Source organism: Notolepis coatsorum (genome assembly GCF_963971535.1).
Source record: "Notolepis coatsorum genome assembly, chromosome: 16".
In the NCBI taxonomy this organism is placed as follows: domain Eukaryota; kingdom Metazoa; phylum Chordata; class Actinopteri; order Aulopiformes; family Paralepididae; genus Notolepis; species Notolepis coatsorum.
Window position 1 is genome coordinate 24,375,614 of NC_140180.1, and position 22,881 is coordinate 24,398,494.

At 42.3% G+C, this 22,881-nt stretch overlaps 1 protein-coding gene across 6 annotated transcripts in view; it reads left to right on the top strand.

The window, feature by feature from the left end:
• Positions 1–22,881, top strand: part of LOC311243099 (uncharacterized protein) — an 89,847-nt gene that overhangs the window by 24,889 nt on the left and 42,077 nt on the right. For 4 of the 6 annotated variants that reach the window (XM_084332178.1, XM_084332181.1, XM_084332179.1 and 1 more), the window contains 3 exons: positions 1,879–2,019; positions 3,766–3,810; positions 11,401–11,530. In XM_084332178.1, coding sequence (XP_084188304.1) covers positions 1,879–2,019; positions 3,766–3,810; positions 11,401–11,530 — 316 coding nt within the window. Of the gene's footprint in view, positions 1–1,878; positions 2,020–3,765; positions 3,811–11,400; positions 11,706–11,743; positions 14,679–22,881 lie in introns of those variants that run through there. The other 2 variants (XR_014620645.1, XM_084332182.1) reach the window with 2 other exon arrangements.

Sequence of the window (22,881 nt, forward strand, 5' to 3'; positions counted from 1 at the left end):
CTTATCTTATGTTATTCTTCTAAGCACATATCTGGTAGGCATTACATTTAAAGAGATCCCTCTGCATGATTAGATAATTATTTGTATGTGTCACAGACCAGCGCGGTTTGGTCAATTAGGCATGAATGAGCTATATATATACTTATGCATACTGCACCTTATGTGACACTGTGAATACTGTGAATATATATTTCAGTTAGTTAGATCAGGGGTTCCCAAACTTTTCAGGCCGGGACCCAGAAAATAAGGCGTCAGAGAGCCGCGGCCCAATGCATTTATTTTTCAGGCGACCGATTTTTTAAGCCAAATATCACTTCAATCCTATTAAGTTAGTTCAAGTTAGTTATTCATTTATATGTGCTATTTATGAGAGGGCTAACTTGTTGCAAAATAATAATGATAATAATAATAGCCTCATTAAAATGCTATTGTTGCTTCGGTTGTTTTCAGCGTTTTATGTGCATAATCTGTTATTTAGTTTGAAATGTTCGTTGAAATAAGTAGATTTTTCGTTTTTGTTTATTTATTAAGTTAATATAAAACCATATAGTCACATTTTAGAATACAATAGAATAGAATTTTAGAATACAACTAGAAACACTGTCCTGGCTTGCTTCTAAGTTCAGTGACCTAAAAAAAAAAATTGATTTTATTTTATAATTTTTTTGGAAATCATCTCGTGGCCCTCCTGTGGCTGCTCGCGGCCCACCTTTGGGTCGCGACCCCGACTTTGGGAACCACTGAGTTAGATAGTAAATTATATTGACCTATTTGTTTACACTGCTTGTGTTGTTTTTACTACCTGTACCCCCTTCCCCCATGCTGCTATGATGCCTGAATTTCCCCAAGGGGATCAATAAAGGAATATCTTATCTTATGTTATTCTTCTAAGCACATATCTGGTAGGCATTCCATTTAAAGAGATCCCTCTGCATGATTACATAATTATTTGTATGTGTCACAGACCAGCGCGGTTGGTCAATTAGGCAGCTTGTCACCCAAAATAGGGTACGTGTGATAGTTAAACAAATGGCCCTGATTTGACCTGAGGCCATGAACATCATGGGACAGGCGGCAGGCCTACCTTATATTTCCATATTCGATTCCTTCCAAGTCCATATCCTTGTTGCTGGAGAGAGCCCCCCTCTTTAGCTGATATTAGCGAGCAGCTCTCACTGTAGCGTTCAGATTTTCATTTAGACATTAACATGACTTACATAAACTGGACTCGAGACCAAACTAACATATAGGTCAAATCTGGCAGAAGCATTCGTCTCATGGCAGCTGTTATACGCACACATACACGTCCATGTTTTCTGCCTATCCACTTTCCCACGCATGAAACGCATCATGCGAGGGAGGTGAATCATCACTTTAGGCCCGCCCCACCCTCAGTCAAATAACTATTGTGTGGACCGCAATAAGTTGTTTAAATCAACTAATGGATTAGTCAACAAAATACATGACTATTAGTCGGGTAAGAATTGGTCGAAAAGGTTGATGTCATTTTAGAGCTAGTTGTGCTATTGTTTACAGTAAATGGTAAATGGACTGCAACGTATGCTTCACATTCACCCATTCACTCACACACAGACGGTTTGAGAATGTGTGAGTGAATGGGTGTACAGGGAGTAGAGGAGGGGGCTCTATGGTGTTATAGGGGATAAGTGTCTTGCTCAAGGGCACTTCTGACACGCTGCCGAGAGGAGCGGGAGCCTACGGATTACCAGGCGACCTCTCTACCTCCTGAGCCACTGTCGCCCCCCCCCCCCCCCCCCCCCCCCCAACCAGTTTACAAACGGTACAGTTTAAAGACCAGGTGAGAGGCTGCGAGTTTTACTTCTTCAGTTCATGTTTTGGAATCTCTTCAAATTGCAGAATGCCAGCGGAGCGGCGGGACCGAAATACTTCAATCAACCACCTGCTCCGACAAGGCCCACGCCAGCGCCAGCGCGCCCCAGTCAGTCTGCTGGCTGGGCCAACTCTAGTGGGCCCTCTTATAGCTTCCTCAGCCCGCTGGTGAGTCTATCTGATGATTCATTTTCTTCCTCTGTCGTCCCTCTAGCCCAGGGGTCAGCAACCTTTACTATCAAAAGAGCCATTTTTCCCCCCTCCCACAAAATAAAATTCCTCTGGAGCCGCAAAACCAATTTACCCTTAAAATGAAGATAACAGTGTACCATTTTATATATATAGTTATCCCCAAGCATACCCCACATTTAGCATAAAACGCCTGACAATTGCATACCCAAAGTAATTTGCGATGTATTATACTTTATACTTATAGCACACAGTTTGTTGCATTAATGGAATTATAAAGCAACAAAAATAAAATGTTTGACTTTTTATTGCTGTTTTTACCTGTTATAACAAAGGAAAACCTCAAACTCTTATGAAGAGGAGAAAAGAGACTGGCTGTGTAGACCTATTTTTAAATAAAACACAAGAGGAGACAAAAAGGCGGCTGGGTGGCACAGCGGACATTGCGTTTGTCACCCAAGAGACACCGGTCTCAAATCCGGCTGTCAGCGTTGCCTCCGGCTTGGACCGGCCGTCATACTGACTCAATTGGCAGAGTTAGCGGGAGGGGAGTCGAAGGGTGGTAGTCTGGTCGTTGTAAACAGCGACTCCTACAGGTCGGTCAGGGCGCCTGCACAGCAAAGACAGGAAAATGGTGGCGGCAGTGTGAGCCTCCTACACGTTACTCCTCGCCAATGAGAGTCCGCGCTGGCAGGTGAAAAGAAGTGACTGGCTGCCTCCACATGTATCTGAGGGGACATGTGATGGGCTTCTATCCTCCCTACGACCGGCCAATGGGGGGCACATGTGAGCAATGATCAGGACAGGGGAGGGAGAATTGGCACGAGAGGAAATTGGGATGGGAGAAAAATCACAGAAAAAAGGGGGAGAAAAAAGTAGATAAAAAAAAAAAGAGGAGACAAAACACTGGCATCTGTAGACCAACTTTGAAATAAAACCCTGAACTATTCAGGTATATTTGAGTCCTTCCCTTATTTGTGGAACATTTATAAAATAAAAAGTAGTCCACTTTGAAAAAAGACTACCATGTGTAGACCTACTTTGAAATAAAACACAGAAGAGGAGAAAAAACACTGGCATCTGTAGACCTACTTTGAAACAAAACCCTGAACTATGCAGGTATATTTGAGTCTTTCCCTTATTTGTGGAACATTTATCAAATTAAAAGTAGTCTACTTTGAAAAAAGACTACCATCTGTAGACCTACTTTGAAATAAAACCCTGAACTATGCAGGTATATTTGAGTCCTTCCCTTATTTGTGGAAAATTTATAAAATAAAAAGTTAATTTTTGGATTTATCCATGGTTAGCTTACTGGGGGGTCGGAAACTCAAGATTAGCCACTTGCAGACGGCAGGGAGAGACTGAGTACGTACGTGTGACGTACTGTATATTTTAGTTGATGAAATATTTTAGTTGATGAAATATTTTTTCATTTCAGTGTCACAGTATGACATTGATCTCCAAAATAAGAGATAAAAAAAAATATATATATATATATATATATAATAAATGTTGGCCAGGGAGCCGCAGCTGATTGGCTAAAGAGCCGCATGCAGCTCCGGAGCCGCAGGTTGCCGACCCCTGATCTAGCCCCATGTGACCTTTTTGTTGTTTTATCTTGTTGTACACTCAGCAGTTCTGTAAATGAGGTGGCCTCACCTCAGAGCTCACCTGAGTATAAATAAAGGTTTCAATCAATCAATGTGTGGTTTCACTCCTCAGGTTCACCATCCTACTGACGTCAACGTGACCTCCCCTCAACCTGCGGTATGACACACACACACACACACACACACACACACACACACACGTCTTGTGGGGACATTCCATTGACGTACATTAATTCCCTAGCCCCTTACTTTTTATTTTATTTATTTATTTATTTAACCTTCATTTAACCAGGCAGGTCAATTAAGAACACATTTTATTCACAATGGCGGCCTGGTGAGAGGACGAAAGGGCCTCTTGGAGGGTAACGGGGGGGGTGGGGGGGGGGGGGGATTAAATAAATAGAATATAAAAGAGACAGACAATACTGTACATCACAGAGGTAATACTAATGTAATGAGTGGATTTGAAGCTGGGACCATAGGATCCACATGCGGCCGCACTAACCAGCTGAGCTAACCCGTTAGCAGGTGCTGGTTGACTGCGACCGACTCATCAGTCGTCCTCCCCCCGAGAAATGCGTCCTTGCACGTTCTTACGTCCACACGCACACTTTCCCAGGGTTAAGGCACTGAGATCCCACCCCCATTGCCATGTAAACCTGGATACAGATTTTGGTTGACTGTGACCGACTCATCCGTAGTTTACAATAATAATAATAACACATATCAAACAAACAACCAAATAAAATGACAAGGTATGTAATACATGAAGCAACTATTACTCTTACTTTAAAGCGACAATTTGTCATTTTTGTATTAATTAATTATGTGCGGAAGCGAGCATGTACAGAACATCCCACTCCACTGACACATGCCTTCTCTATTTGAATGACCACATCAAACAAGAGGTGGACGCAGGCAAATACTGCGGCATGGTCATGCTGGACCTACAAAAGGCCTTTGACACGGTCAATCACTCCATTCTGATTGACAAGCTAAAAGCAATTGGTTTTGATAGTCTATCAGTGAGCTGGATGCAATCCTACCTTGAGGGGAGGGAACAGATGGTGGAGGTAAACGGTACCCTATCCCCCCCCCTCACAGTGAGCTGTGGTGTTCCACAAGGAAGCATACTAGGACCGCTACTGTTCCTAATTTATGCAAATGACATGTCGTCAGCTTGTGACTGCAACTTGTTCCTGTTTGCGGACGACTCAGCCCTGCTGGTCTCTGACAAGAACAAGTTACAGGTTGAAAAAACCCTCAGCTCGGAACTAGGCAGAATCTGCATATGGCTCGCTGATAACAAACTATCATTACACATGGGCAAAACAGAGTCCATTCTCTTCGGTTCAAATAACAAACTCAGCAAGACCGACGGCTTCTCAGTTACAGTGGGTGACAATATTGTCACAAGGAAAGATGAAATTACCTACCTGGGGTCCATCCTAGAGGCTAATCTCTCCTGTGACAAAATGGCATCCAATGTAATAAAAAAAGTCAACCAACGAACTCGATTCTTGTACCGGATCTCCTCTCTGGTAAACAAGAACACCCTGAAGACTCTGGCAGGAGCACTCATTCAGGGGTACTACGACTATGCTTGCACCTCATGGTACCAAAGCACCTCAAAGGCGCTAAAAACAAAATTACAAACATCTCAAAACAAACTGGTCAGACTACTGCTTGACCTTACTCCTAGAACCCACCTCACCCCTGCCCACTTCGACAACCTAGGATGGCTTAGAGTAGACGACAGAGTACAACAACTTGCAATGGGCCTGGTCTACAAGATACACTACACGACCAAGGTACCCATGTACATGTCAAAATACTTCCCAAAGGTCAGTGAATACCACGATCACAACACCAGAGGGAGCTCCACAAATCATGTCAAACCCAGATTCGGCTCAAATAAGGGACTAAACACGTTTCGCAATTATGCCACATCAATGTGGAACGCCCTACCCAAAGCTGTAAAGGAATGTGGATCACTACCCACTTTCAAAACCTCTCTCAAGGGACACCTACGGGAGACTGCAATTCAACACTGGCCCCTGTAAATATCCTAACCCAATCATTCCAACCCCCTCCAATGTACAGTCATTTACCTAGTATGGTTTTGTCAATAGTTCAATGTACAATTGTGTTTGTTTGTACAGTGTCTCCTCCCCCCCCCCCCTCAATGTACAGTGTTACTTGTTTATACAGTGTGCCCCCCGCCCCCCCCCCCCCCCCCAACCACCTCCAATGTAAATTACCCAGTATGGTTGTCAATATCCCAATGTACCCAACCCCCCCCACCCAACCTCCAATGTACAGTTTCTACGTCAAATGTATATACTCCCTTTTCTTGACTCCTTCTGTATCACAAACAGTACTGTATTTGCAAATCTGGTATGTCATAAATGTATAGATGTAGCAGTACTGACTATCTGTATGTCATGTATGTCATATATGTCTATATGAATTGAAAATGGGGGACCCTGATGGAAACAAGACAAACGTCTTTCTCAGGTCTGCATCCCCTTAACAATTGTATGTATTGAGCCGTACTGTATTGTACCCATTCTGCAATCTGTTAAATAAAGTTTTCATTCATTCATTCATTCATTCATTCATTCATTCAGACCACCAGCGTTTCTCGAAAGTTGGACCAGCTTGGTCAGCCTTCTTGTGATACCAGAGTCTCAACTAGGGGGTGGTCCGGACTGGAGGGGGTCTGTGCCCCCCGTCCGGGAGGCAAAATAATTTGCAATAAAGAAAGCCATTTGCTGTAATTTCCTGCAACTTAAAAACATTATTTCAATAGAATAGTTAACAAAAGTTCCAATAAGTTATTTATTTAAGTACAGTGTATAAATATATATACATCTTATCTCTTTTTAAACACATGGTGGTGCTGGCGTGTTGTGTCCCCTATACCATTGTTTAGGGAAAGCCCTGAGACGTATATGCCTAGAACAAGATGTGACACTCTTATTTATATGACAGGCATTTTCTGCAACATTGGAAAACAAATGCACAGCATAGCTGTCAACCCTCCCGTTTTTCCCGGGATTCTCCTGTTTTTTCAACCTTCTTCACGCCCTGTTCACGGTTCACGGAATTGGCACGTATTTTGTACTTATTAATTTTTACAAAATGGCTGCAATTCCCCTCCGTGACGACAGGTGGCAGCAGTGTAGATTAGAACGTTATCACAGGAAGTCGGACCGCTGCGACCCGAAGAAGAATAAGAACAACGACAGCTCAGAGCTCGGGGGAGACAGATGCACCGATGGTGTCAAATCAACTTAGCCAGTGTCTCTTGATTGCCCACTCTGTGGCTTTTGTCTCTGGAACAAAAGGTTTGCAAATCTTCTGTGGATAAAACAATACAAAGTTACTGTATGTGATGCAGGAATGTGTAAATGTGTTGGTGAACAGCCGTTTGCTCTGCGCCTCCCCTGTCGTCCCCTAAGGTTCACGCGTCCCCTCCTCCCATTCCTCCACGGAGACGTCGGAGAGCATGCCTTCACTGACGCCCAATTTCCTGAATGCGATTTATAAATATAAATTGATCCGTTTTAAAAGTTGTCGTGAATTGTCATGGTATGACAAATACAGTTACTGGTAACTCGCAGGCATTGCAGAGATATTGAGGAAAAACACAAAATCGCATTGGCTTTTTTATCTCACTTTTCTCTGTAGACACACACACTGTTCCAAAAATGATATTCCCACTGCTAAATTAATGACCATAGGTATTTTTTATAGCTTTAACGAGTTGTAGTATTAATATGTAGCCTACAGTGATGAAGGTATAAAGACACTATGGTAATACATTGATTGATTGCTAAATTTTGCAGAATGGGTACAATACAGTATTGCGCAATACACAATTGTTATGGGGATGCAGACCAGAGAAGGACTTCCCCCATTTTCAATTCATAACATTTACAGTCAAATCAAATACATTTACGTATTACAACCTTTATTTACTGGTTAATATTTTGATAAAATGTAATTTACTGTATCTTTATAGCATTTACACTTTATAATATTTTATTTTCAGCTTTTATAGTTTCACAAACACCCATCAAGACAAATCACAAACACAAAGAAAAAAGAAATAAAAAGAACACAAACAGTATGTTGCCAGACACTGTCACATCAATGAACAAACATACACCATGTCATATGCTATACACTAAGGACGCAAGGGGCTGATTCTCTGACATATATACACACATTACATATATACACATACACACATATATATATATATATATATATATATATATATATATATATATATATAAAAAAGATTTATCCACTTTTTCTCCCATTTTCTATATTTTCTCCCATCCCAATTTCGTATCATCCAATTCGACCCTCCCCTGTCACGGACGCTGTTTCTTGCCTCCCACAAGCCGGCTGCAATGTGGACTAAGTCATACACAGCACAAGTCCCCTCCGGTACTTGAGGTAACAGCAGTCGCATCTTTTCACCTGCGCAGCTCGATCTCTCAGTGGCGAGGAGTAACGCGTGGGAGGCTCACGCTCGAACTGACGAGCCCAGCGTCTCCAGCATTTCGTGGCGAGCGCCTTGCCCACTATGCCACGTAGCCGCCCTATATATATATATATAATATATACACCAGCGCCGCCAATAGATAAAAATAAATTAACTAATCAATCTCACAATTCTCTGTAATCAATCTAGATTAAAAACAGCATTTTTCTACATAAAACCGAAGCTTGTAACAGATATTTACTTGAGTAAAATCATGGAATTAATGTAAAATCAACACAAAGAAAGTATATTTAGATTCAAAGACTATTTTAATAGCTTTCTTTGAATACAGTTTCTCTCCTGTGAAATACAAATGTTCAACAAAACCATCATTTACATAGCATTTACACTTAAAGTAGGAAAAGTTTACCCTACAACGAATGGCTGGGTACATACAGGTTTTGACCAGCAGATGGCAGCGACGAGGCAGCTCCATTGGGAGGGGGCGGGGCCGGGGGAAGGGGCGGGGCTAAAATGTACACATTTTGTCTCCTGCCAATGTTGACAGCTATGATGCACAGCCACCAAATCATTTGCTCTGCAGAAAGTCTGCATGTAAAAAGAAAATAAAGAAAGCACAAAGGTGTGTGACAGAGTAAAGACGTGTTATATATTATAGATGTAAATACGTTTATTTAAGTGTATCATGTTAATTTGTACAATTACTTCTGGTCCCCTAAAATGGGGGGACTATGTATAACAAGCACAAAACCGTCCAGACCCACTGGGCAGCAGTCCAGTTGTGGAATGTGAAGCCCATATACAGTATCATCCCTACCTGTGGAATGTGAAGCTCATACAGTATCATCCCTACCTGTGGAATGTGAAGCCCATATACAGTATCATCCCTACCTGTGGAATGTGAAGCCCATATACAGTACCATCCCTACCTGAGGCCCATATACAGTACCATCCCTACCTGAGGGATCACTTTTGAAGGCCGTACTGGGCTCAGGTTTTATTGTGAGCTAGCACAAAGTCATTGATATCATATGAATCTCTAGATTGTAAGGAATCCATTGACACTAAACAGGACACGCAAGCTTACCGGGAAATAATATTGCTAAATGTGGCTCCAGAGTGGTGGTGTCTTTAGCGCGACAATCTCCAATCCGCTCAAGGATGATTTACACATTGTTAGAAGTGTCTACATGATCCGTGCGTTCAAAAGAATGTCTCTCACAGAACATCGGTGAGTGAGCGAGTGACTATAATAATAATAATAAATAATAATAAATGGGATTTATAGAGAGAAGCATCTTTCTCAGACTCGAGGACACCTTACAAAGAGAGAGAAGCTATATAAAAGGGTAGAAATATGAATATATATATATATATATATATATATATATATATATATATATAGTAACAACAGGAATGAAGAAAAAAATAAAGCAAGGTGCTGTCCAATTGGATGAAACGGTAAAAAATACAAATAAACAAACAACGGGATCAGTAGCTTAAAAGAAAAGAGTCGGGGGTGGGGGGGGGGGGGGGGGAGGGGATGGGCTACTTGGGAGCAGGGCTGTGTTGGGCGAATGCAAGTGTGAACAGGTGTGTTTTGAAGAGGTTGATGTTGTCAGAGCCTCGGATGGAGAGGGAGTTCCACAGTCTCCCAGTGTCGAACGCCTGGTGCGGGGGATGGTGAGGAGGTCGGAGTTGGAGGAGCGGAGGCCTCGTGCTGGAGTGTAGGGGTGGAGTAGGTCGGTCAGATAGAGGAAGGGCCAACCCGTGCAGGGATTTGTAGGTGAGGAGGATCTTGTAGGGGATTCGGTAGTTGATGGGGAGCCAGTGGAGTTTTTGCAGGGTGGGGGTGATGTGCTGCTAGGGTTTGGTGCGCGTTAGGACCCTCGCAGCTGAGTTTTGGACGTACTGTAAGCGATCCAGAACCTTCTTGGAGGCACCAAGAAGGATTCTGTTACAGTAGTCGAGGCAGGAAGTGATGAAGGCATGAATGAGTGTTTCCGCTGAGGTGTCGGAGAGTGAGGGGCGGAGGCGGGAAATGGTTCTGAGGTGGAAAAAGGCGGACCTGGTGACCGACTTCACGTGAGGGTGAAATGAGAGGGTTGCTGCCTAATTTCTAGCATTAGAGATTAGGGGTCATTATCTGTATCTATATCTGTTCAACCAACAGCATTATCTGTATCTGTATTCAGATTCGGAAATGGGCGTGGTTTATACTGGAAGGTATTTCTTCTTTTTTTTGTAAAAAAAGTTATTTGCAATAATTATTGTACACTACAAGATGGGAACAGATGTAATCAAATTAACAAATTAACATTCGATTAAACTAAAGGAAGTCACATTAAATCCGGCAAATGTGTTTTCTAACCTAATATTAATTGGAAATGCAATTGTTGTGCCTTCAAAGCATCAAATTGATTTAATATTTACATATAATTAATTATGAATATATATTTATACCTCCTCATACTGTACTTGTGGTCTTTCCTGGGTCCAAACAAAAAAACGGGCCAGTCCTACAGGTAGTTTTGACAGCAGTCCTACAGGTCCTACAGGTAGTTTTGACAGCAGTCCTACAGGTCCTGAAGGTAGTTTTGACAGCAGTCCTACAGGTCCTAAAGGTAGTTTTGACAGCAGTCCTACAGGTCCTGAAGGTAGTTTTGACAGCAGTCCTACAGGTCCTGAAGGTAGTTTTGACAGCAGTCCTACAGGTCCTGAAGGTCGTTTTGACAGCAGTCCTACAGGTCCTGAAGGTAGTTTTGACAGCAGTCCTACAGGTAGTTTTGATGGCAGTCCCACAGGTAGTTTTGGACGGCAATCAGATGGTGCACCAATGGAGCTCATAACCCAACCCCCCCGAATAACAATATTAATATCTGTGTAATAAAAGACATTTGTGTCCATCTCATTATCTGTGCTTTCTCGAATTCATATTGGGATTCGGTCACATCCCTACCCGAGATAGATGTAAACAGCCTCGAATTAAAGCTGAGTGTCAAAAGGCATAGTTCCTTTCCGGTGTGCTGGAACACGGAGCCAGAGTTACGGACTCACTGTATATATATATTCTGTGTATCTCTTCCCAGGTACCAGGACTCACTGTATATATATTCTGTGTATCTCTTCCCCAGGTACCAGGACTCACTGTATATATATATTCTGTGTATCTCTTCCCCAGGTACCAGGACTCACTGTATATATATATTCTGTGTATCTCTTCCCCAGGTACCAGGACAGGGCGCTGCTCCGGCCGGCCCCATCGGCTCCCAGGTACCAGGACAGGGCGCTGATCCGGCCGGCCCCATCGGCTCCCAGGTACCAGGACAGGGCGCTGCTCCGGCCGGCCCCATCGGCTCAGACTTTGGACCCAGATTCGAGCTGAAGGGAGTGACCTTTCCCTCAGCTCCCCCACTCGGTTCAGACGTATCAATGTGTGACGTTTACGCTTCAGACAAACTCAACTTCGATTGAAGAAATGTACAATTGTTTTTAACCCTTCCAGGCATATGTTTCTTGGATTCCCCCCCCCCCCCCCCCCCCCCCGTCAGAATTCTATTTTTGAATTTGACCAGGTCCATTCAACGTTAGGGGTTAAGTGTCTTGCTCAAGGGCTTCGGGGTTTCAGTGGAATTGTGTCACTAGCTTAAGCCCGCATTTATCTCCTGTTGCAGTGTTATGCCAACATCAGTAGCGGACAGGAAATCAAACGTAGTCCGTTTAGAATGTTGACGTCGTCGGGTTGAAATCCTCTACATATCTTTCAACGGCCAGCGGCCGTAGTGACATCCAATGAGAACGCTCAGCTCTCAAGATTCCAATGTCATAATGTGTGAGATAGTACACTAGGAAGGGTTTTAATGAAGCTTAGCATTTTTACTCTGCTGAGGTCCTCATACTTCGTTCATTACCACGTTTCCCGTGAGGCACAAATTTATCAGAGAACACAGCCTTTTTCGTTTTACCACAGGGAAACGCTGCCAATCCATCTTCTATTTTAAAACGACTCTACTTTCACATATCGACTCTTGTACCTGCAGTTCTTGTACCTGCAGGTGTGGCAATCTATTATACTTTTCGTTAGGTATACTCGCATACTAGACGAATGTTGTGCTTTCGTACACTCTCACCCCACCACTCGATGTACTAACAGCCAGGAGTAATCTACCTCATAATAGGTAGTGTTATGAGTATGAGGTTTGTAAGTGTGACATTTGGTGTCGATTTCCCAGTATTTTTAACCCTTGTGCCTTTCAGAGTTTTTATTTCATTTTTGTACCACTTTGTAGTTTTGCTAAAAAATATATATTTTGAATGTGCATTTCATGTCGTCTTGAAGGCCACTGTGTGAATTCTCAGATATGGCCATGTCGACTGCTTTCGTTTTATACTATCAGCTATAAATGAACCTCTCTTGTATTACAAAATACTCTGTTTCACTCAGTTTCCTATTGTAATTCCTAGAGTCTGAGCAAGGAGACTATAAAAGGAAGGGGCATGACCTCAGAATTACCAGTGTTCTATGCTCTGCTTGGTGCCAGTTCTATTGAAGCCTATATTATTCAAATTCAAATAAGAAATATACAAGCTATCTGAGGAAATATACATCAACCAATATAATATGTTAGTTAACAACGCAACAAATTGCTGATGATTCCGACATGAGCTTTCCTTTCTGTGTACCGGTGACACTGAGATGTAGTCAATGATGCTCAAGAGGTTAAGTCCAGAGATGTACTAGTCAGTGATGCAGATGGACTGAGGAGGACAATGTTTCTATGACTTCTCAGTGAATTGTAAAGTGAAATGTTTTGGGGAAAACAGGAAATGTACTTGAATTGAATAGTCAGACTGACAGTTGCACCATGTGTTAAACCCCTTGTGTGTGGTTTGTTATATGATTTATTAAATGTATATTTAGAACAGGTATAATTCAATGTCACTGCCACAAATATATATATATGTGTATATATATATATAAGTAAAAATATAAAAATAAATGAACTTCAAACGGCTCAAATGCTGTTGGACTTGGCTATGAATCTATAAACTGGTAATACATATGGAAGGACAGGTCAGAGACTAACTGATGCTGCTAATATGGCCTGCTTTTCAGTTTTATTGTGGGTCTGCCCCAAAAAAGCTTCCTGGATCAGTAAGACTTCATGTTGTTCTTATAAACTCAAACATAGGCTCTTATCCAAGAATATATATATATATATATATATATATATATATATTCTTGGATAAGAGCTATAATTCAGTTGCAGGTCAAGGGGAAGCCATTCTGTACATCATCCTTCCAATCAGTGTTGGTCCCAGGAAGGACATCCTCAAAATGTATGCTCGATTTAAACTTTCACTATACTTGTTTGTTTAGTCGACTAACACCATTTTATTTCGACAATAAAAAGTAAGGTTTGTGTGCGTGTCTGTCTGTCTGTGTAAGCAATATCATGGGGATACTTGAAATGTCCAGAATGACCATTACGTATTCCAGAGGCATTATGCAAACCTCTTTTAAGTTCTATAGGTTTAGATTTTCAACACGTCACTGTAATACTAAAAGGTCTTCCACCATAATGCCTTAAGGTATGCCTGGGGAAGTTACAGACCCATCAACACCACTAACCCTTTTGTGTGCAGCGAAGGAAGATCAGAGGATCACACATCTGATCATTTGTTAAGGATAGTCATAGTTACCCACTGTGTAGGCAAATAATGCACCATGTCAGTGGTGGGGATTAAAAAGTCTTCACGTAGATGAGCTGTTCCCTGTAGCAGACGTGTCGGCAACTACAGAGGCTGCAAAACTCTACTTCCATGCAATGATTCTTCCACACATTTGTTAAGATTAGCTGGGCTCAATATAACTGAACTCTGAAGCTTATTCTGTATACAAACAGGAACAAATAGGCCAAGTAGGACACTTTATTTTTGTATTGTTCATTATCTTTTTCTGTATTTTGATAACTACAGGCCACCTCATTCCCAGGTTTAAATGACTATGGACATGTTGTCATTTCTATAGGCTAAGTAGGTTACTTTATTAGTATACTTTTTATTTTCTTGCATTACTCATTGCTTACATTGTTTTTTGATATTTTCTCAATTTCTTTTTCTATTCTATGTTTGATTTGACTCATTTCCTTATGTTGATACAATATTTTGAGTATATCATTTTTTATTTTATATATATTTAGTATTATTGTATATTCCTTCCACGTTGACATAGCCTACCATTAAGTAGATTGCATTCTTTGCATTCTTTACTGACCCTTTTCTAACTATGTCATGTTAAGTATATGCTGTGCCTCCATTCATTTAACACCAGCTGTCTCCCATTGTAATTAGTCTCTCCCAGAGTTCTGTTTCTTTATTAGTCACAGTTTTGTTTGGTCGCAGTTATCAACACCCTGATGAAGGCCCTGTGGCCGAAACATGTCGGTTTATTTTAAAATTCTCTAAACAATGTGAGCCATAAAATAAAGGCATTTTAAAACTTGTAGAGCTGCCATGGATCTCAACTTCTTTATTAGGTTCTCAAGGAGTTCGATAGAAAACTAAAAATCAATAATATCCTATCCAAGCATGGCCTAGTTGTCTTGCTTTTAAGATCCTTCATGGCCTTGTACTGTGCCTCCTCTCAATATGTCCAGACGTCATAGGCAAAACTGGGTAAAGGACATCTGGCCTAGTTAGATGATACTCCAGATATTGCACATTACAGTCATCTCTAATAGCAAAAATGTTATTGAGTCAAACATAGATGTGTCTGGTTACCAGTGGCAGAATAGCCTAGAGGTAGAGAGGCTGGCCAGTAACCGAAATATTGCTGGTCATCGGCTACCCTACTGTCGGTTTGGAGAGGGTGTAGAATACCATACCGTCGGTCTGGAGAGGGTGTAGAATACCATACCGTCGGTCTGGAGAGGGTGTAGACTATTGGCCGAGCAATAGGGGTTTTTCAATGGCCGATATAACGCTGATGTTTTTTTCTCCATTCAATTCATTGTAATCAATCGAAATACATTGGGTTATGCTGTAGATTTCAGAACGTGACTAGTATTTAAGGGAGAGCAGGGTACAGAATACCAGAAGAGACGTCATTCAACTGCATTATGACATAGCGTATATTTAACGCTAGCCAGTAACGATCTGATAAATTATTTACAATCCCGGCTCATCCATTACAATTCCCAACTAATGTTATTGGTATTTTCTCACTAAAAGACCGGAATCAATCTAATTGACAATAAACATTGTATATGTTTGTAATATGTAACATCCAAATATTAACTGACTACTATTTGTCAGCATTACAGGATTTACTCAACACCAGGATTTACTCGACAACGCAGCAAGCAAGCCTCCCATCAAAGACGTGTTCATTTTGTTGCGAGTTAATCAAAATAATTTAATAAAAAAAAAAAAATCATCGATTTTGGAACGTTTTTGTCATCCATCCTGTGTTGCGAGCTTGTTCCCTTTTCTATCGCCATACTTCCCGTGTGACCTCTCGCGAATCCACGTCGCAGCCATTCATACGCACTGTGTGCTGGACAACGTAATCCGTCAATGATCATCACATTCATATTTATTATAAAAAAAATAAAAGAGCATTTCCAATCCAAGAAAAATCCCAGAGGTTACTTTATTTTCAACAACTAACTGGCACATAGAGACCATCAACATTACCATCGCCTTAACCCTCGTGACCATCCCCCTTGTCCATCTCATCGCCTCCTCCTCCAACACCACCTCCCCCTCGCCGTCTCCTCTCCACGGCCTTCAGCCGTCCCTCCAGGGTGCTCAGGCGATTGTCCACCGTGGCGCTCTTCTCCGACCCGGGTCCGACGAGACTCAGGAGGACGCAGCCGAGCACCAGGCCGCCGAGGCGCACCGCCGTGGTGTCCGCCGCCACGTCGCCGTCGCTCACAATCAGGCCGAAGAGCCAGAGGGACAGCACCGTCTTCACCGTCCAGAACACCTGCCGCACCGCGCCGATCAGCAGGCGCAGCAGCACCGTCAGCACCCAGTAGCCTATCAGAGCCAGCAGGCCCCACTGGGCCACGGAGGTCACGCCCTCGGGAGTGAAGTGAGGGAACGGCAGTTTGACTGTGGAGGGAGAGCGAGAGGGGTGGAGAGAGAGAGGGGTGGAAAGAGAGGGGTGGAGAGAGACAGAGAGGTGGAGACAGGTGGAGAGAGAGAGAGGTGGAGAGAGACAGACCGGTGGAGAGAGAGGGGCAGAAAGAAAACAGATTGTTCATTGTGAAGTCAAAATAGTGGACAATTTCACCCTCCATCCGTCTCTTCGTGCACCTGAATAGTATCCTGTCACTGTGTGAGTGCGACAGGTGCGTTGGTGGAGCAGAACAGGCTATAAGGAGCCACAACACCCGCACACTATGGTTGTTCCTCGACCAAAGACATTCTTAGTTGATTCATAAGTCATGGGATTTGTTGACTAATCGACAAATAGTAAAATTGTGTTTTCCACGTGCAATAATGCAGTAGGACCTCTTTAAATCGACTGCACATGTAATTTATCAGAAGAGTACTCATTCGGCATGGAAGAAAACATAAAATAAGAGGTTGCTTTTGATTTTTTCAAAAGTATCTTTTTGGCGGAGCGGCTGGGTAGCGCAGTGGACTAAGCACTCGCCTACCACCGCAGAGACTCTGGGATCGAATCCAGCTGTCAGCGGTACCTCCGGCTTGGTCAGTCGTCCCTACTAACACAATTGGCAGTGTTAGCGGGTGGGAAGCCGGTGGGGTGCGTGTCCTGGTTGTTGTAAACTGCGACTCCTACCGTTTTTTTTCCCAGCAGGGAGGGAATCTGGGGGAAATAGCGTGAACCTCCACATGCGTTACGTTCCCCCAGGGAAACTTCTCGCTGGCAGGTGAAAAGAAGCGGCTGGCGACTCCACATGTATCAGAGGAGGCATGTGGTAGTTCTACACCATCCCCAGGCCGACAGTGGGGCAATGCGCGCAACGACCAGGAAGGGAATTGGCATAGCGACTAAATTGGGATGGGAGAAAAATACAGAAAGGAGTCTGTGTGTGTGTGTGTGTTGTGAACACCTTGTGTTTGTTGCACAAGCCAGAGGGAGAATTGACACCTAAACTCAATGATAAAGGAGTGGCAGACAAGCCCAGTCCTCCCCGAGGGAGAAGAAGAGCAGCCTACCTCCTCTGGCACCACCGGGTAGTTTATTACACAACCACCGCACCCGTGTCTCCTTTCTACACCGACTTTGAATGTGTGGATTATTGTGTATTGCAGCGAAGCACAACATAAGAGTGTAAGAAGTCACATAAGAGTTTGTACTGAACCGACACATGGAACATCATTCAACAAACCCTAAAACGCAATACTTTGATATGCTTTGGTCAGTTTAAATCCTTGATCACCAACCATTTCACCATATTCTGTAATTGTCTTAATTGATTGCACAAGTTTTATTACGATTGCACTCATTCTATATTCTATTGTATTCATCAATACACTTAAAGCATCGTTGAAGATTTCAATGACTATTTTGTGGGTGTTGAAACTACTTTGGCCAGCAAAATTGTTGTGCCTGAGGATAAAAAAATATATGTTTAATAATCTGATTAATGGTAATATCAGTTCTATGTTCCTTTGTGGGGTACATGAAATAGATATAATTGAAATTGTAAGTAAATTCAAAAACAAAACATCAATAAACTCCATTGACATGGTAATTATTAAAGAAGTAATTGATTCTATTGTAAAAACCTTTGACCTATGCAATCTGTCTTTTCAAAGAGGTGTTTTCTAAAATATTAGAGAAATGATTTGTGAAACTGGATCTTTTCATTAGCAAATACAAAATATTGAGTGAACACCAGTATGGGTTTAGGGGAAATAGAACTACTACATATGCAGTGATGGAGATGGTAGAAGAAATAACAAAGGCAGTTGAAAATGACAATATCTATTGATATTTATATTGACCTGCAGAAGGCTTTTGATACAATAGATTACAGCATATTAGTGAGAACATTTGAGAAGTATGGGATACGAGCAGTGATGCCAGTAACTAGTTACTAAGTTGTTTGCTGAATACTGCTCTGCTGATATACATGTTGTAATTTGGAAACTAAAACCCAATAAATACATTGTTAAAAAAAACGAGTAACTAAGTACCCGGTAACTAGTTACTCTAATCTGATCTGGAAATGAAGCCTTGCCCTCAATGAATTTGAGTTGAAATAAAGATTGAATGAAAAGAATATTTGCCACAAATACTTAACATGTTTTCCGATACATAGGCTCTACTTGGGCAGCCCGCCCAGGTAGTTTAAGACCAGACCTGCCCAGGTAGTTTAAGACCAGACCTGCCCAGGTAGTTTAAGTCCTGCCAAGGTAGTTAAAGTGCCACCAACAGCCACACAAGCAGTGGGTCCAATGTGTCTAACATTCTGTGCATCCTCACCATCCCTGTATGCCCAAGTCACGGTAAAAACTAAACTAACGTTGGCTGCCAACATTAACTAAGATTGCCCCAAAACGGTTAAACTGACCCTGGAGCAGCTCGTAGCAGAGCAGTCCTCTGAACCAGTTAAACTGACCCTGGAGCAGCTCGTAGCAGAGCAGTCCTCTGGACCAGTAAACTGACCCTGGAGCAGCTCGTAGCGGAGCAGTCCTCTGGGCCAGTTAAAACAGTTAAACTGACCCTGGAGCAGCTCGTAGCGGAGCAGTCCTCTAGGCCAGTTAAAACAGTTAAACTGACCCTGGAGCAGCTCGTAGCGGAGCAGTCCTCTGGGCCAGTTAAAACAGTTAAACTGACCCTGGAGCAGCTTGTAGCGGAGCAGTCCTCTGGACCAGTTAAAACAGTTAAACTGACCCTGGAGCAGCTCGTAGCGGAGCAGTCCTCTGGGCCAGTTAAAAGGTACCCATGTACATGTCAAAATACTTCCCAAAGGTCAGTGAATACCACGATCACAACACCAGAGGGAGCTCCACAAATCATGTAAAACCCAGATTCGGCTCAAACAAGGGACTAAACACGTTTCGCAATTATGCCACAACAATGTGGAACGCCCTACCCAAAGCTGTAAAGGAATGTAAATCACTACCCACCTTCAAAAACACTCTCAAAGAACATCTACGGGAGACTGCAATTCAAAACTGGCCCCTACAAATGTCCTAACCCAGTTGTACAATAAAGACCAAGCATGGCTTTGTCAGTATTCCAATGTACAGCCCCACCCAACCCCACCCCACCTACCCAACCTCCTCCAATGTACAGTTTCTATGTCAAATGTATGTCAGTATTCCAATGTACAGTGTGTGTCCCCCCCCTACCCAACCCCCCCCCCCCCCCCCCCCCCCCCCCACCTCCAATGTACAGCCCCACCCCACCTACCCAACCTCCCCCAATGCACAGTTTCTATGTCAAATGATATACTCTTCTTCTGGATTTTTTTAGTATCACAAACAGTACTGTATTTGAAAATCTGGTATGTCATAAATGTATAGATGTAGCAGTACTGTCTATCTGTATGTCATGTGTGTCATATGATGAATTGAAAATGGGGGACCCTGATGGAAACAAGACGAAAGTCTTTCTCAGGTCTGCATCCTCTTAACAATTGTATGTATTGAGCTGTACTGTACTGTACCCATTCTGCAATCTGTTAATAAACTTTTCAATCAATCAATCAATCAATCTCTGTGGATCGCTCCGAAGCTGCAGCTGGACCCTATGACCCTCTCGCTCTGTGCTTGTGAATGTGTGTGTGCGTTGTGGAGATGCTTCCAGCTGCAGACCTTCAGACCAGCGCTTACAAGCCCCGCACATACAAGCACCGCACATAGCAACCCCTCGCTTCCATTGGCTGATTTTGGTGACGTGATTTGGGTCCCACCCAATGGCTGAGGTTCTGCAGACGCCTCTCTGATTGGTTGGGCTCCATTTCTGCAGCCCCCTCTTTGATTGGTTGAGCGAAGCCCCTCTCTGATTGGTTTAGCTCGCCATGCGGTAAAATGCGGATGTAATGTTATCATCTCAAGAAGATACAAATAAATATACTACCAGATTCGCGTTTATAACGTTATTTCGCGTGACTTCGCGGTTTATTCATAACGTTATGCACATTTCACAATGAATGAATGAATGAAAACTTTATTAACAGATTGCAGAATGGGTACAGTGCAGTACAGCTCAATACATACAATTGTTAAGGGGATGCAGACCAGAGAAAGACTTTCGTCTTGTTTCCACCAGGGTCCCCCCACAACACAGCCAGCTGTCAGAAACTGTACATTGTAACGTTATATGTTTATTCACGTAACGTTATTTCACGTGACGCGTTCAACTTGTTTACACTCCCCACTTACTGAAACTGTACCATGACGCACTCCCCACTTAACCCAGTTAATGCCTTAACTAGACAGTTAACAATATAACATTTAGATTAATTAACCCAGTTAATGCCTTAACTAGACAGTTAACAATATAACATTTAGATTAACACAGTTAATGCCTAACTAGACAGTTAACAATATAACATTTAGATAGAGAGGCTGGTGGTCAAGTCAAGAGTTTTATTTGTCACAAGTTGTTTATTTGCATACACGTTTATGGGACAGTTTTCTACACCTGACTGAACGGTCTGGGGACAAATGATTAAGGTGGGGTTACAATGATATCAAGGATGAATATGAAAAAGGGGATCTGATCTGATGGTACTTGTACTTTATAATGTGTTATATATGTATGTACATGGATTTTATGTCCGGATGGTATATCTATGGAATGGTCACTGTCTCTATCACACTCTCATATGCGCATGTTTAGCCGCATACAAGTATCTAGGATACACATATTCGTATGTGTACATAATAGGTTTACACACACTCATATGCACAAGGCTAAGTTATACATGTCAGGGGCACACATACATGCACATACTCACTTATAGGAAATAGGCATACACACACCTACATATACACATAGTTGAGGTATAGGCTCTCACTGACACATATGGGGGATATACATGTACATAGGAGACACACACATACGTAGCTGAGACGCACATATATATGCACACCTGAGATATACACTCACATAGGGGGCGGAGGCACGCATGGATACGAGACACACACAAGAGATAGGAGTACAGTCGCATACCTGGAAGATGCACACACACACACATGTGAGGCATGTACACATGCTTACGTACACAGCCCTCACCCAACCCACCCAACCCCACCCCACCAACCTCCTCCAATGTACAGTTTCTACGCCAAATGTATATACACTCCTTTTCTGGACACTTTTGTATCACAAACAGTACTGTATTTGCAAATCTGATATGTCATAAATGTATAGATGTAGCAGTACTGTCTATCTGTATGTCATGTATGTCATATATGTTATGATGAATTGAAAATGGGGGACCCTGATGTAAACAAGATGAAAGTCTTTCTCTGGTCTGCATCCCCTTAACAATTGTATGTATTGAGATGTACTGTACTGTACCCATTCTGCAATCTGTTAATAAACTTTTCAATCAATCAATCAATCAATTCAATCAATCAATCAATACACGTACCCACATACATATGTTGGAGACACACATGCATGCATGCTATCATGCACACCTACATGTGTCTGGGACGCTTTCTCTCACATGCAATATGGAGAAGGGTGGCATCCCGATAGAGGATGCAGCACATACCTGCTCGCAGGTAGATCGGTCTACATGCAAAGTATATATATCAGGGATGTATACGCACAATGTATAGTATAGTATTTTTCTTTTTTTCGTAAGTCTTTTTTATTTTCCATGTCAGTTGTACCCATTCTGCAATCTGTTAATAAACTTTTCAATCAATCAATCAATCAATTCAATCAATCAATACACGTACCCACATACATATGTTGGAGACACACATGCATGCATGCTATCATGCACACCTACATGTGTCTGGGACGCTTACCGAACACTGTGACCTCATTTTCTTCTTCTAAATTCATGCTATATTATGTTATTATGTTATTTGATACTATCTTGTCTAGCACAGTCTCTGGAGCGTAACAGTAAGAAGCATTTTGTATGAAAGTATTCTGTACTTCTGTATGACAACTATTAAAGAACTTGAACTTGAACTTGAACTTGAGTTGTTAATGTATTTGTATGAGTCCTTTACATGTTTTGTATGTTCTTACAAAAAAGAAAAAGGCAAATCTTGGAAGTTGCATATGGTGATGTGGAAAGAGATGTTTTGAATATTGGAGAGATTTGTGCAAAAAATATCAAAAAAAAAAAAAAAATTAAATGCGGGTGGTCGTGCCCGCAAAGATGTGCATAATACAATAGTAATAACATATAATAGAATCCAATAGAACGACATTGTGCAATAAAACAAGTAAACAGAGTAGGGCATATCGGTATATGTACATAAGTTATTTACAGAGCATGGTAGGACATGCTAGGTCCTGTGGTAGTGCAATATTAGCTACGGATGAGGCACTGGGTCTTTATGTACATGCTATATTGGTGGTCAATGTCACTTCGGATTGCTACGACACATCTCTACTGCTTGTGACAGGCTGTGGTGCGTTCCAGACTTTACTCCTGTTGGGAAACTATAGCGATGGTCTGTGCTCACCACACTTTTCTTCGGCCTCCCCGCAGCGAGCCGTCGTCGACCCCCGAGCTTCATTTTACG